Here is a 12,260-nt window from a genome sequence, read left to right as displayed (position 1 = left end):
CTTCAGCCTCTCCTAATGAGACTTAATCCATAAATTGAATTTCACTGTTCAACCCATCTTGTACAAACAATAATGGCTTGATTGTTAACATACATCTATTTGTATGTGTAAACTGGTTTAGCTTCAATGTGACCACCAGTTAAAAAGGTGTATGCAGGATCTCAAGTTGTTTTGAAACTGCACTAATAAAAAAAAAAAAATGTAGACCCCTTTTCTGTTATGGAAAATATATTTTTGTGGGCACACGGTAGGTGGTGTTTGTCTGACATTCTGAGTCGGAAATCAGACTTCAGGCAGAGTTACAGTTAAAACATTTCGACAGGGAACTTTTTGACTTGAATTTCTTCTGCTCAGGACGCCATGAGATGACAGAGCTAAATGAAGGGTGAATATTTGACTCTCATTCGCATTGGCGGCCTGAAACAGGACTCCAAATGAACGCTGATGTTTCTCGTGTCTAGCGGATGGATACGAAACTTCTTGCAGAACGTTTTCACCCCCAACTTTGTAAAGGTGGTATTTCAATGTTTTGTTTCCAGCTCGTTCGGCCGCCCCCAAGTGGCCAAAAAAATTAAATAGAGAAATCAAGTAAGGCAACCCATCGTCATGAGGCGGCCTCTATTGAGAGCAAGTGAAATGAGCTTGGAGTTTATTACTCAACTTACTTTTGTAATAACAAAACATTTAAGTCACACAGCAATTTCAATCACAAGCTTGCTAAAAGTACACGGACGCTACTGGTCCAGACCCAGTATGGCAGCAGCAGCAGCAGCAAAACCACTGGGTGTCATGAGTGAAGCAAGGGTTGCTCATTATTTTATCTTGTAAGAGGTAAAATGTCTTACTTTCTTTCTGCCAAACATTACAGTCTCACGTTAACATAAGCCTACCGTTTTTTTTTTATGAGTAACATTTTGTGTGAAATATTCTCCTTTGGCCTTCGACAGTGTAATAATTACAGAGATGGAAAATGACTAATCAGTCTCTACTTATGTTGCACATGAGAATGAAAACTGAGTTGGAAACTTGAGGTGAAAAAGAAATGCCCAATCCATCCCTTAATGAAAGTATGAAGATTTATAAACATTACTCGTGGTTAAATGACAATATAATCTCTACCCACATCCAACTGCTCTTTCTAAAATAACGAGACATAATATAGACTGTTATATTTATTTTGATTCTACAAAATCATCTCTGAATCATCATGCAAATGTGGACATTTCGGCATATTCTGCCTGTCAAGTACTGCCTGCGGGAATGTAATAATTTCACCAGTTGTATATATACTAAAAGGTTTTAAGCAGCATCACCTTTCCCTTCAATTCTACCTTTTTATTTTAGCTTGGTATTCATAAAGACAATCCACTTCTCATATTCACAAATACGCAGAGTGACAGTACATATAGCCTTCAAAGTTTAAAACATACTTTACACATTAATTTCTTCACACGTCCAGTTGTGTTATGTTTTCTAGCACAGCCTTGAAAACCGTCAGTGAGTATCTAAATGAGATCGGTGTAAAGGCTGAAGTGCGTCATCACAGAGACCACCAGAGCCGCCGGTAGGAAAGGCACTTATTAGTGACATAAATTCTGATTGGCTGAGTTATTTTTGTTTTGGTTGGTGGTTTTCCTCCCTTCATAAATAAGAGGAACAGATGTGTCAATTTAAGAATACTGCTGTATGAATTTCTGGTGGAACTCCTTGACTTTGTTCAGCAGGATCGTCAGCTTGTCTTTCGGTGGCAAGATGGTCATTCTGGGAGGAAGAGGGGAAAGAAAAGAAAGACAAACGTTCACTGTGTAACTGAGTGATGCAAGAGGTAAAGACTACCATAGAGTTTGAAGGATCAGCTCAGAAAGTAATTCAATAACTGGAGGGAGCGCAATAGGTACGTTTCAATATGACAATCCTCCTCTTCCGTCTAGAATAGGATTCATTGATGGCTTCATCAATCTGTTAAAGTGGTGCCTTTTTGATATTTTTATATAAAATGTTCCTTACGGCTTCCTTCCCATACGACAGGACATTTCTGGAAAGGGCCACATATTTTGTACAATATTTCATCCACACAATTTACATGAATGAAAATAAATAGCATTGGGAGAGACTGTTGGTCAGATTATTAGTGTAAGATAGTGTTGTTTGTTTTAGCTCTTGTGACTTTGACATAAAAAGGGACTTGGGCGCTCAAACAAACATGGGGCCAAAATTGCAGTCAAATTAACATTAAGAGATGATGTCTGACAGGATCTTTAATGTCGACCTCACATTTATGTTCCAAAAAAAGAATAAGCACATACATAAATGCTTAAAATAATTTTTAACTACTGAATAATTGAGCTTTGTACTGTTGGTCAGACAAATAAAGCAATTTGAAGACATCAACTTTGGCACGAGGAAGCTGTGATGGGCATTGATTCAAAGAATCATAATTAATTAATATATATATATTTTTTTTTATGTGTAATGTTGTGTGTATTGTTCTGTACCTGAAGTGATAGGTTCCATCCTTCTGACCAAAGCCACTTCCGGGTACGAGGCAGATCCCCGTCTCCTCCAGCATCTTCATGCAGTAAAACATATCTGGCTGCTGACCTTTGTCCTAACGGAGAGAAAAAGAAACATTATCCCGTTGTTTGATGTTTCATATTCTGGTGGCATGAGATTATTAAAGTAGCAAGTGCTGGATCAAGAACATTAGCTACTTTTGATTTGTTTTTTAAATCAGTGCTGTTTTGCACTGTAGCTGTTTGTAACGTGACACTGACTCACAGAAAAAGAACTGCATGTACTTTTTTGCCGCATTCCCACTGAGCAGCTTTATTTATTATTTTCTTCCACGGCATTCTGTTTTTCATTCATATCTGATAAATTACTATAAATAATTTTCAATTTGTAGAAGATCTAATCTATTTAACGCAGAAATATCTCTTTGTAACCAACAGTATATCCATGTACTTCTACTGTACATAACTTGTGAAAAGTTATGTGTTATTCTTGAGTGATTTTCTACAGTGTATGTATGTATGTATGTATGTATGTATGTATGTATGTATGTATGTATGTATGTATGTATGTATGTATGTATGTGAACAGCTCGACTTCTATTTATATATGGGTAATAAACTAAATATTAATTTTTACAGCGCTTGTATTTCTATATTTTTCCTCAGATTTTTCTCTGGTTTCATGGCAACATTTTTCTCCTGTTCATGTGTTTCAGAGTGATGTAGCACAAGTCCCCTTCAGACAGCAGGACTTTTTCTCCAGCAGTAGGCTATAAAGAGAACTGAAGGTTGATGTAAATGGACTAAAAAGAGAAGAGTACTAATGTAATAAGGTAAAAAAAAAAACTAACAATAATGTCTAATTTCCTTTGGATCAAAAGCTTTTGTAAAACCTTTGTGAAGTCTCTCAGCCCTTAAAAGTAGCGCAGCATTGAGATCCAGCTCAATGGAGCGCACATCAGCAGCTCTATTTAAACTGCCAATGGTAATATTGAATGCTGCTAAAGAAGCTCTCTAGTTAAGCCTTGTTTTTGGGAAAACCAAAAACAAAGCAATGCTACGATTGTGTGGTCATGGTGTTGAGCAGAGCCACTGGAAATGATCAAGTGTCAGCAGGTCAGCTGTACTCTGACCTTATCCTCTACAAGGCTAATAAGATAATCCGATTCTCGGTGGCTCGACTTATCAGCCCTCCCTGAAATTCCTACTGAGCAGTGGACCTTGAGACAAAATTGAAATCAAACAAACAAGGTGGTGGATGCCCAGTGTACAGAACTGGGCATCCACCACCTTGTACAGAACAAGTGGTATAATAACGGACCAAATGATTAGTAGGTCAGTGAGCATGATGAGTACAAATTCTTTGATTTCCTTGAAGCGACAAACATGAGTCATTGAAATGTTTATGAAAGTATGTTAAGGACTGACCTTGGCCTCTTTGACAGCCTTATCAGGGATGGTAATGTGAGGGAAGGAGTACATGGCGCCCTGCACGGGATTGCAGCGGATTCCTGGAACAGTATTGAGAATCTGCTCTGTAAGCTTGGCCTTCTCTGCTAAGGCACTTAACGTGGCTGTGCGCTCCTGGAAGAGGGAGGGAGAAAAGAAGATACACAACGGAGAGGACAGGGAGAAAAGAAACCAAAGAGAGATTTTTAATAGAATCAGAAAAGTTGGACGTGAAACTTTGACCAACTTTGTCTCTGGCCTTTTCTAACAGAGTTTTCTGCTTGAATTACTTTTGAATTCTGTGAGCGCCACAAGACCGAAAAATAGCCATGCCAGATATTGCACAGCAAGTGTAAAAACAGAGATCATATGAAGGCCAAGAGGTAAGCAAAAAGTCTTTTTAGGCCACATTTCAATTTCACAACTACGGGGACGTAATGAGGGGTTTCAAAAGTCATGTATGCTATACAAATAATTTCAAAGCAGCGATGTGTGCGGTTTTACTCACGATACAACGCTTTTATGATACATGTCCCATGATAATAGTCAAGTTATAACAATAATGTAACGGGATATAACAGGTTGCAATGCATTGCATTACAAATTGATTTCAGAGAATTTAGATAAAACTGTAATAATGCATGCATACAGTGGAGGCCATTACAACACAGCAACATGTATAGGACAAAGGAATGATATGTTCAGATGTTTCTATTGTCCTATAATTAGTCTGAGAGAAAACGCAAAACAGCCCACAAACAATAGCATTGTACGGATAGCTTGTTGCAGAGAGAACGACCAGTATAATGATACCGCTGTCAGTGTGTATTGATAATGTACGGGAGAGCCCGTTGCAATATATTTGCATTCTGATTCATTTGTCCTGCTTGTGGGACGTCGACTCTGTACCTTGATGAATTTGTCGTGTGAGGGTTCCCCAGGCTGCGGGGGGTTGACCACCAGGTCCATGAGAGCCTGTCCAGGAACAGGGGGACACAGACGGACAGACACCAGCTTAATCAGCTGGGCCTTCACTTCCTTGTCCATGTTGATGATCTCCATGTAGCCTCCACGGAAGCCACACCTGAGAGGGAGAGAAAACATTAGGATGTGACCCAAAAACAAACAAAAAAAGGACAGAAGGTTATAGAAAACACAAAAGAGCTGGTTGTCAACATTTTAACAAGGTCTGGCAGATTCATCCCCAGCATGCAATTAAAATGACTTACTCTCCCATGTAACATTTGGAGGTAGAGTGGAAGGATGCCAGTTCCACTGTATCTGAGTACTCTGGCCCCATGTCAAAGAGAACCTTCTTAAAAGAGTGGAACTGGCAACCGTCAGCATACACATTATCCTGGTACACCTGGGAGAGGAAGACAGAATGACGGATGTCACAGGGCACAGGAAACAATACAGCAAGCAGATGTTGAAAGAGATGCAGAGAGACAGTACCTCATCAGCCATGAGGAAGAGACGCTCCTTTGCCGCAAATCGGATTACGTCCTCGATGCACTGTCTGCTCTGAACCTGACCTGTGAATGAGAAGGAGGCTCATTAAGCAGAAAGGCTTGAAGTGGTGGTTAGCCAGGCTGTTATGTCCATTTGCTGCCATCTAGTGGCTCCTCTTGGAGTAGCGGTTGTCGAGATACTAGGGAGGAAACGCAATGATGTCTACTCCTCATGCAGAAAGGATCCAAATTTGAAGATCCTCATTACCGGGCATGCTGGTAGACCTGTGATTTAAGCTGTGTACCATATAGCCGCGATGTCCCCAGTTTGATTCCAACCAATTAACTTTGATTCCAGTCTCTTTCTCTTTAAACTATCCGACAAATGGCCCCAAAATAATATATTAAAGGATTTAAGTCTTTAAAAGAAAACTGCTTAATAGACACAACAACAACAAAGGTTTTCTCACCCTTATGTAATGTGAACAATTTAACTTTCAGGCTAAACCACTGAATCCTTTGAAATTACATATACATTACATACTGTGAGTTGACCTGAAACCTAATCTGATACTTTCTTTGCCGAGTCAAAATGTTATAATTTGTATGTTCCATCTTTTAAAACTGATGCAACTTGATCATCTGGAGGTCTGAACGCGACGATTCAATGTGTGAAAATACCGACAGTTACAAACAATTTCGTCACTTTGTCCGAAAGAAAAAAGGGAGGAAACTTTACCGGTGGGGTTTCCAGGGTTGATGATACACAGGGCCCGAGGGTTGCAGTGGCGCCGGGCTTCATCCAGGGAACGCTGCAGCTCACTGATGTCCATACTCCAGCACTTCTCCTCGTTAAGGTAATAGTTGATCTGCACGGCGCCCAGTTCGGCAAGTGCAGCCGAGTAGAGGGGATACTGAGGTATGGAGATCATGACTCCTGTACGGCCTGCACCCTCGCCGCACACTAGCAGCTTCAGCATGGTCTAAAAGTGCAGCATAGGGATGTCGAGAAAGGTGTTAGCCCAAGAGTGGTCCCTACATACAAGTAATCATATCTCATCCACGGTCGCTTTATCGGCATGAGACTTTATAGGCATACACATCTGAGTCAAAAGGAAACTAGTGGAATATCAGTTTGGTGCTCTGCATGAGATCATTACAGCAGCTCGCTTTTTAAAGAACACATCATGAAACCAAGTCTGATGGTGGTTAACAAGATGATCTCAAATCTTTGCTTCTTTTTTTTTGACAGTTGTAACTCATCAGGACTGCAAACTACTGGAAATGCACCAGTATAAACAACAGGAAACATTCTTAAACTCAAATAGATCTCATAGACAACCTTGAAAAAGGGCTTGTGAATATGTTTTGGCTTTTAAAAGGGTCACAAGCTACAAATGTTTGGCCATTAGTGACCTTACTTCAATTATTTTTTGGGGTCTTTTTGAACATTTTGCTCACACAGGAGTTTGTTTCCCTGTTAGCTGCAGCTTGTGTGATTTTTTTATTTGAATTTTAAATCCCTTATTAGTCCCACAGGAGGAAATATATTCTCTGCATTTCAACCCATTCTTAGTAATTAAGGAGAAGTGGGCAGCCTTGTGAGGCACCCCCGGGATGTGTCCTTTAAAAAGAGTGAACATGCTCATGAAGGCCGCTGTCCAAATCTCATCTGTTTATTGTTGTGAATAGAGTCCCCGCGAAATGATCGGAGACATCAGGTAACTCTTAAACCTTACAAACGCACATGATTGAAAGCACAATGGAGACACAAAGTCAGTTTAAAAGATGAGGTGATTTGTACCACGATGCCGTCGCTGGCCCCCGTGGTGAGGTAAATGTTGTCCGGGTCGCAGGGCACACCGCCATCTCTTCGCTCAATGTAGAGGGCCACATCCTGACGCACGGCGTCGATGCCCTGGCTGGCACTGTAGGAACCTGCGGGAGATTCAAATGGAGACCAAACAGGTTGCTTCAACTTAAAAGCTTTAACATGAACAAAGCCAAACCACCAGAAAGCAAAATGTAACATGTGTATAGAGGGAAAGGTGATAATTAGCTACTGAGGTTATATAAGCTCATCGTGCAGAATAACACACCCAAACTGTTCCCTCCACAGGACTGAAGAATGCGGCGTGCTCTACTTTTAGCATCCTCTGGGAATGTGCTGTCATTCAGAAGTTCAGGGTAGGAGCACAGTGCCAAGACCTTGAAACAAAAAGGAGGTGTGAGAATAAAGGGTGGAGGGTACATTATGTAAAACCTGCTTAACAGGCAGAAACGTTTTAAACCCCAACTTCAAGTAAAATACATCCGTTTCATAGGCACTGACAAGTCAGAGGGTAGGTGCTACATTTAGATGAGAGGTTGTGAGTAAGGATTAGGAGCAGACCTGTCGGAAGAAAGTGATTGGCTGCTGGCCCATAGCGTGCGCGTCACCAATGTTGGCCTTGATGACCTCCACAAAAGGCTTCTTTATTCCCTGCAGAGAATGAACACAACACACATAAATGATCATATATCTGAAGAATGGAAAACAGTTTTTTTCCCCCCATTTGTACACAAAACTCAGATGTACAGTTACTGCCCGTTAGCAAACCGGACTAGATATGTCAAAGAGAAAGGGCACCCACAGCACCTAAACAACTGTGACACAGGCTTAAATACATACATAAACATTCATGCCACAAGAGGCTGAGCGCTCAGCAGCTGCTGAGCCTCCAAACAGGCAGGTTGAACTTTAGATTAGTGGAGACAAAAATCGACATGGACAAAACAAACTGTTCAGGGACATTACAGCACATTTAAAAATAAAACGTTTCCATTTACTCTGCAAATATTTGATGAGGAAGGAAAATGTATTCAACAAGTTTCTCAGCATAAAATGCGTTTTATGATAAATTGATTTTTTTTAGAATTTTGTTAATTTAGAAAAAACAGATTTCCGATTAAAGAAACATTTTCTCATTGTGTTAGTGCAATGAGACAGAACATTAATACAGATAGTAACACATATAAATAGAGGTTTATAGTTAATTTGGTGTAGATGTTTTGCTTTTGTGAGTGGAAGTATTGTGTAAGTGTGTTTATTGTTTTCATGTACTCTCAGGATTATTCCGGTTAAACTGATGAAAGGTGTCAACAGTTCACCACACTACCTTTTTCTATTCCTCCAACAAAGTGGATTTGCAACGGCGTTGATGCTGATAGTAGACGCAAACATGGGAACAAGGCTTGGACCTCTGCAAACTACCTTATCGTACCGACGCCATTAGCCTTCTGACAAACACAGAGACATACATTACACTGAGGCGTTTAACCTCGTTGGTGTGGACCGAGGAACAGGATGTTGGATAGCAAAGCAGCAGTAAACAACAACAAAAACCATTCGGATGATATATTATCAAAATAAAAAAAAAGGTATCAATTTACAGCCTTCGAGGCCAATAACATAACATTCCTGAAAGATATGTCTTGAGCAGCTGAGACTCGCAGTAGACAAACAGAAATGCAGGCCACCACGTGCACAAACACAAGCACATGCACACATGCTGTTCACACCAGATGTTGGGAACAGCGTGACATGGCAGAAAAGCCACAAGTGACACATCCCGCTGACAGCCTGCAGAAATCAAAGCAGCATGTTTATTTAATTAATACAATCCAGTTCAGATTTGAGGAGGTTTCAGTGTCAGACTCTCTCATTGGTCACACATTAGAGGCGTCTCTCAGGCTGGACCAATAGTATTGCACCGGGTGAATAACACCCCTAGGTCAAAAGTACCGCCCAGCTTGAAAAGGCCAGTGCTTGTTGTTCGACATCGCTGATAAAAACTGTCCAGCAAACAATACAGAGGGTGAAACTGTGCCACAAAGGGAGTATTTCTTTAAACTCCCAAGACTTTACAAAGTCACCATCAATGACATAAAACAGGGAAAGCCCATGGAAAATTGTGTGATGCAAGCTGTTAGATGTTCATCGTAATAAAACTAAATTAGAAAAATTAACTTTGCAAAATGGGACTTTGTCATTACCAAATGGACTCAATGTTCAGGTCGGTGCATTTGTAATGCAACATGGATTCTACAACGGAGAACATTTCAGGTCCCCATTCACTATCAGCTAGACGCTCATTAAGACAAACAAAGAACACAATGTCATAACTGCATGTGAAGCCTTTATTTGTGCACTTGTTAACCAATAGTGTATTGCCTCAAAGTTACTTTTCCCTGTTTGGAAAATCTAACAAATAAACGGCTTAGTGTTTGGGGAAAAGAACAAGGACGCACTTGTACATCAAATAAGAAGCAAAGACATCAGTTCCAAAAGACAAAGTGTGTAGGAAACTGGAGTAGGGTATCACAGGGGTCATTCGTGGGTGTATTCATGTATTCATGGATGAAATTGAGAATACCACTGTGACCTATTTCCCAAAGAAATGTAACACCATCCAAACAGCAAGGGAGGAGAGGTTGTTGACTAAAGAATAGTTGTACACCTTCTGGCTGTACTCTTGAAAAAGACTGCAGTCAGTTAACAAGGAAATATCGATGCTTCCCCTTTCCTAGACTGAAATGTGATGAATACAAAGTTAAGGGTATGACATCAACTCGGTTTTACCAGCTGAATTTTTAACATCTAAATTGTAAAGTCAGGAAGTAAATGACTTTCCCATGAAGAAAGGGTATCAGCTGCAGGTTAGCATTGGACAAAGCAAACAGAACATAAACTCTTTGGTGCCGGTGTCCCCCCTGGTCACCCCTTCACCTGTGTTAGAACCTGCTCGCTATACTCGGCCCTTCCTGAGCAACGCACTCAAGAGAGGACAGTTTTCACACCAGAATGCACTCGGTACACTAACAGCTGCCACCTCACCATAAACCGTGTGAGCGGAAGGGATCGACATACCTTAAAAAAAAAACTAACAAAAGAGAAATGCACAAATATGTATAATGCCAATAAGATGGAAAGGACCTATAATATCTTGGGCCTGATGCAGATAATCCTACTTATTTCTAACCTCCGGAGACGACCATTCACTACAAAGAAACCTGTTGATGCTTGTTTTTTGGCTGTTAAAAAGTTACATTCCTTATCAGCCAAGTTGGACATTGGGAACATTGAGGTCCGTCAAGTGAGGCAACAGATATGTGCAGCACATAACGTACCTCAGACAGTGACACATACACAGGACCAAAAACACTCTCACTTAGTCCCACTAAAAAAACAGCTCATACATTATCAAACCAAACCAGTCTACAGATATTCATCCTTACATGATCAGACTCCTCCGGAACTACTGACTAACTGATGGACTTTGATAAGAGGGAGTGCAAGCGACGAAGCATGTAATAAACCCACAAGAGTTTTCTTTTAGGGTAATGTTTAGATGGTATTAGTGAGAACATAACAAGGAATGAAAGTTGCATATGCAATTATGCCTAATGAAATACACCGACTAGCTACATTCACACTCCAATTAACAGTTTCAAGAAATTAAAATGAATATTAACAGATAATTACGACAACAGCTTTAATGATATGAACACATTTTCCAGACTTCTGTTTCAAACACAGGAACAGTAACGTGGCTTTCAAACTATTTGGTGGAACAGAGTTTCTGCTGATGCTAAAAAATGTCTGGGCACACTTGTTTAAATTAGTCTACAAAAGATAAATAACTTCTTTTTGCCAGACAAAATTGCTAAATGGAGTCAGTGAAAGAGAAGAAACAAAGTATTGTCCAGAGAGGATACAGGTGGTATGAACAGTGATGTCTGACGGCCTTTACGAACCTCAGAGAGCTCCCTCTCCAGCTCCACGGCCCGCTGCACGATGGGCCCCCGCACGGCGTACTCCACCATCTTCACGGTGGGGTTCATGGTGTCGATGGTCAGCACCTTGGTCCGCGGCGACGCTCCATTCTCGGACATTTTCTCTTTGGGGAGCCCGCGCCGCGCCGCACTTAGACTGGACAGTGCTCTGCCGGGAGAGGAGGACGACAGAGCGGGAGAGGTGAGTGCGCGCACCGCGGAGCCACCATGGAGCAATTCGTTTCTCCCCGGGTTCAAAAGCCGGAGGTTTCTGGGTGACAGCCACTGCATCCGCGTGGCAGACATGTTACGGCTTTCTCTCGGCAAGTTGGGTCACAGCGACTCGCACCGCGGCTTCTTCACTCGCGAGGAGTGCAATCACAGTTGTATAAAGTGTCGCCTTCTAAAATATGACTAAGCGCTCAGACCTTTGGACCTTTAAGAGGGTAAAGTGCTGATTGGGGCTTCGGGGGAGGTAATAAAATGTCGGGTTGTCTTTTAAGTCTCCGGAAGCGGCCACATACACAGACTACTTTTTCACTCTGAAATTATTGGGGTACTACGTTCCCTGTACGCATGGCAACGTCGCAGCCCAGCGCAAGCGTATCCCTCCCCTTTGTGTGGCTTCGCGCGGTGGACCGTTATATCCACACCCTCTCTCCTCCGTTTCCCTTACGCACCTGTCAATCAAGGGTCGGTTCTCTGGTTACCGAGCGGAACCAGCTTGGGTCTAGACGTGGCTGAGAAGGGGGGTGGACGGGTGTTATCACCGGGTGCAGTTTCCAACTTTGTCCCGAGCTCCCCGCACTGCACCCTCACTCTTTGTTCTGGGTGCTCCATGCGGTTTGGGTGGAGACTTGCGAGGTTTCTTGGTGAACAAAATAAGCATGAGCGCTCCTCCTATTTCGATAGCAGCCCCCCTTCATTCCTCCGTCTGATGCTTTTAGTTTCATCCAAATACCTCTGACAAAATCGGCGTTAATGGTGCATTCAGAGTAATAAGTACAATTCTATAATCACAGGGACCAAATAA

The 12,260-nt window shown here is 41.6% G+C and overlaps 1 protein-coding gene across 1 annotated transcript; it reads right to left on the bottom strand.

The window, feature by feature from the left end:
• Positions 1-1,159: 1,159 nt before the first annotated feature.
• On the bottom strand, positions 1,160-11,533 carry gpt (glutamic--pyruvic transaminase; the record flags this gene model as incomplete). Its single annotated transcript, XM_079229648.1, has 11 exons — positions 1,160-1,761; positions 2,496-2,608; positions 3,942-4,097; positions 4,872-5,046; positions 5,192-5,328; positions 5,418-5,497; positions 6,153-6,396; positions 7,218-7,351; positions 7,513-7,621; positions 7,806-7,895; positions 11,210-11,533. The coding sequence occupies 11 exons, from the start codon at positions 11,531-11,533 to the stop codon at positions 1,671-1,673; spliced, it is 1,653 nt and encodes a 550-aa protein (XP_079085774.1). The 3' UTR covers positions 1,160-1,670.
• Between the last annotated feature and the right edge of the window lie 727 nt (positions 11,534-12,260).

Source organism: Taurulus bubalis, assembly GCF_910589615.1.
Source record: "Taurulus bubalis genome assembly, chromosome: 1".
NCBI lineage: Eukaryota > Metazoa > Chordata > Actinopteri > Perciformes > Cottidae > Taurulus > Taurulus bubalis.
This window is presented reverse-complemented; position numbering and strand designations above follow the sequence as displayed.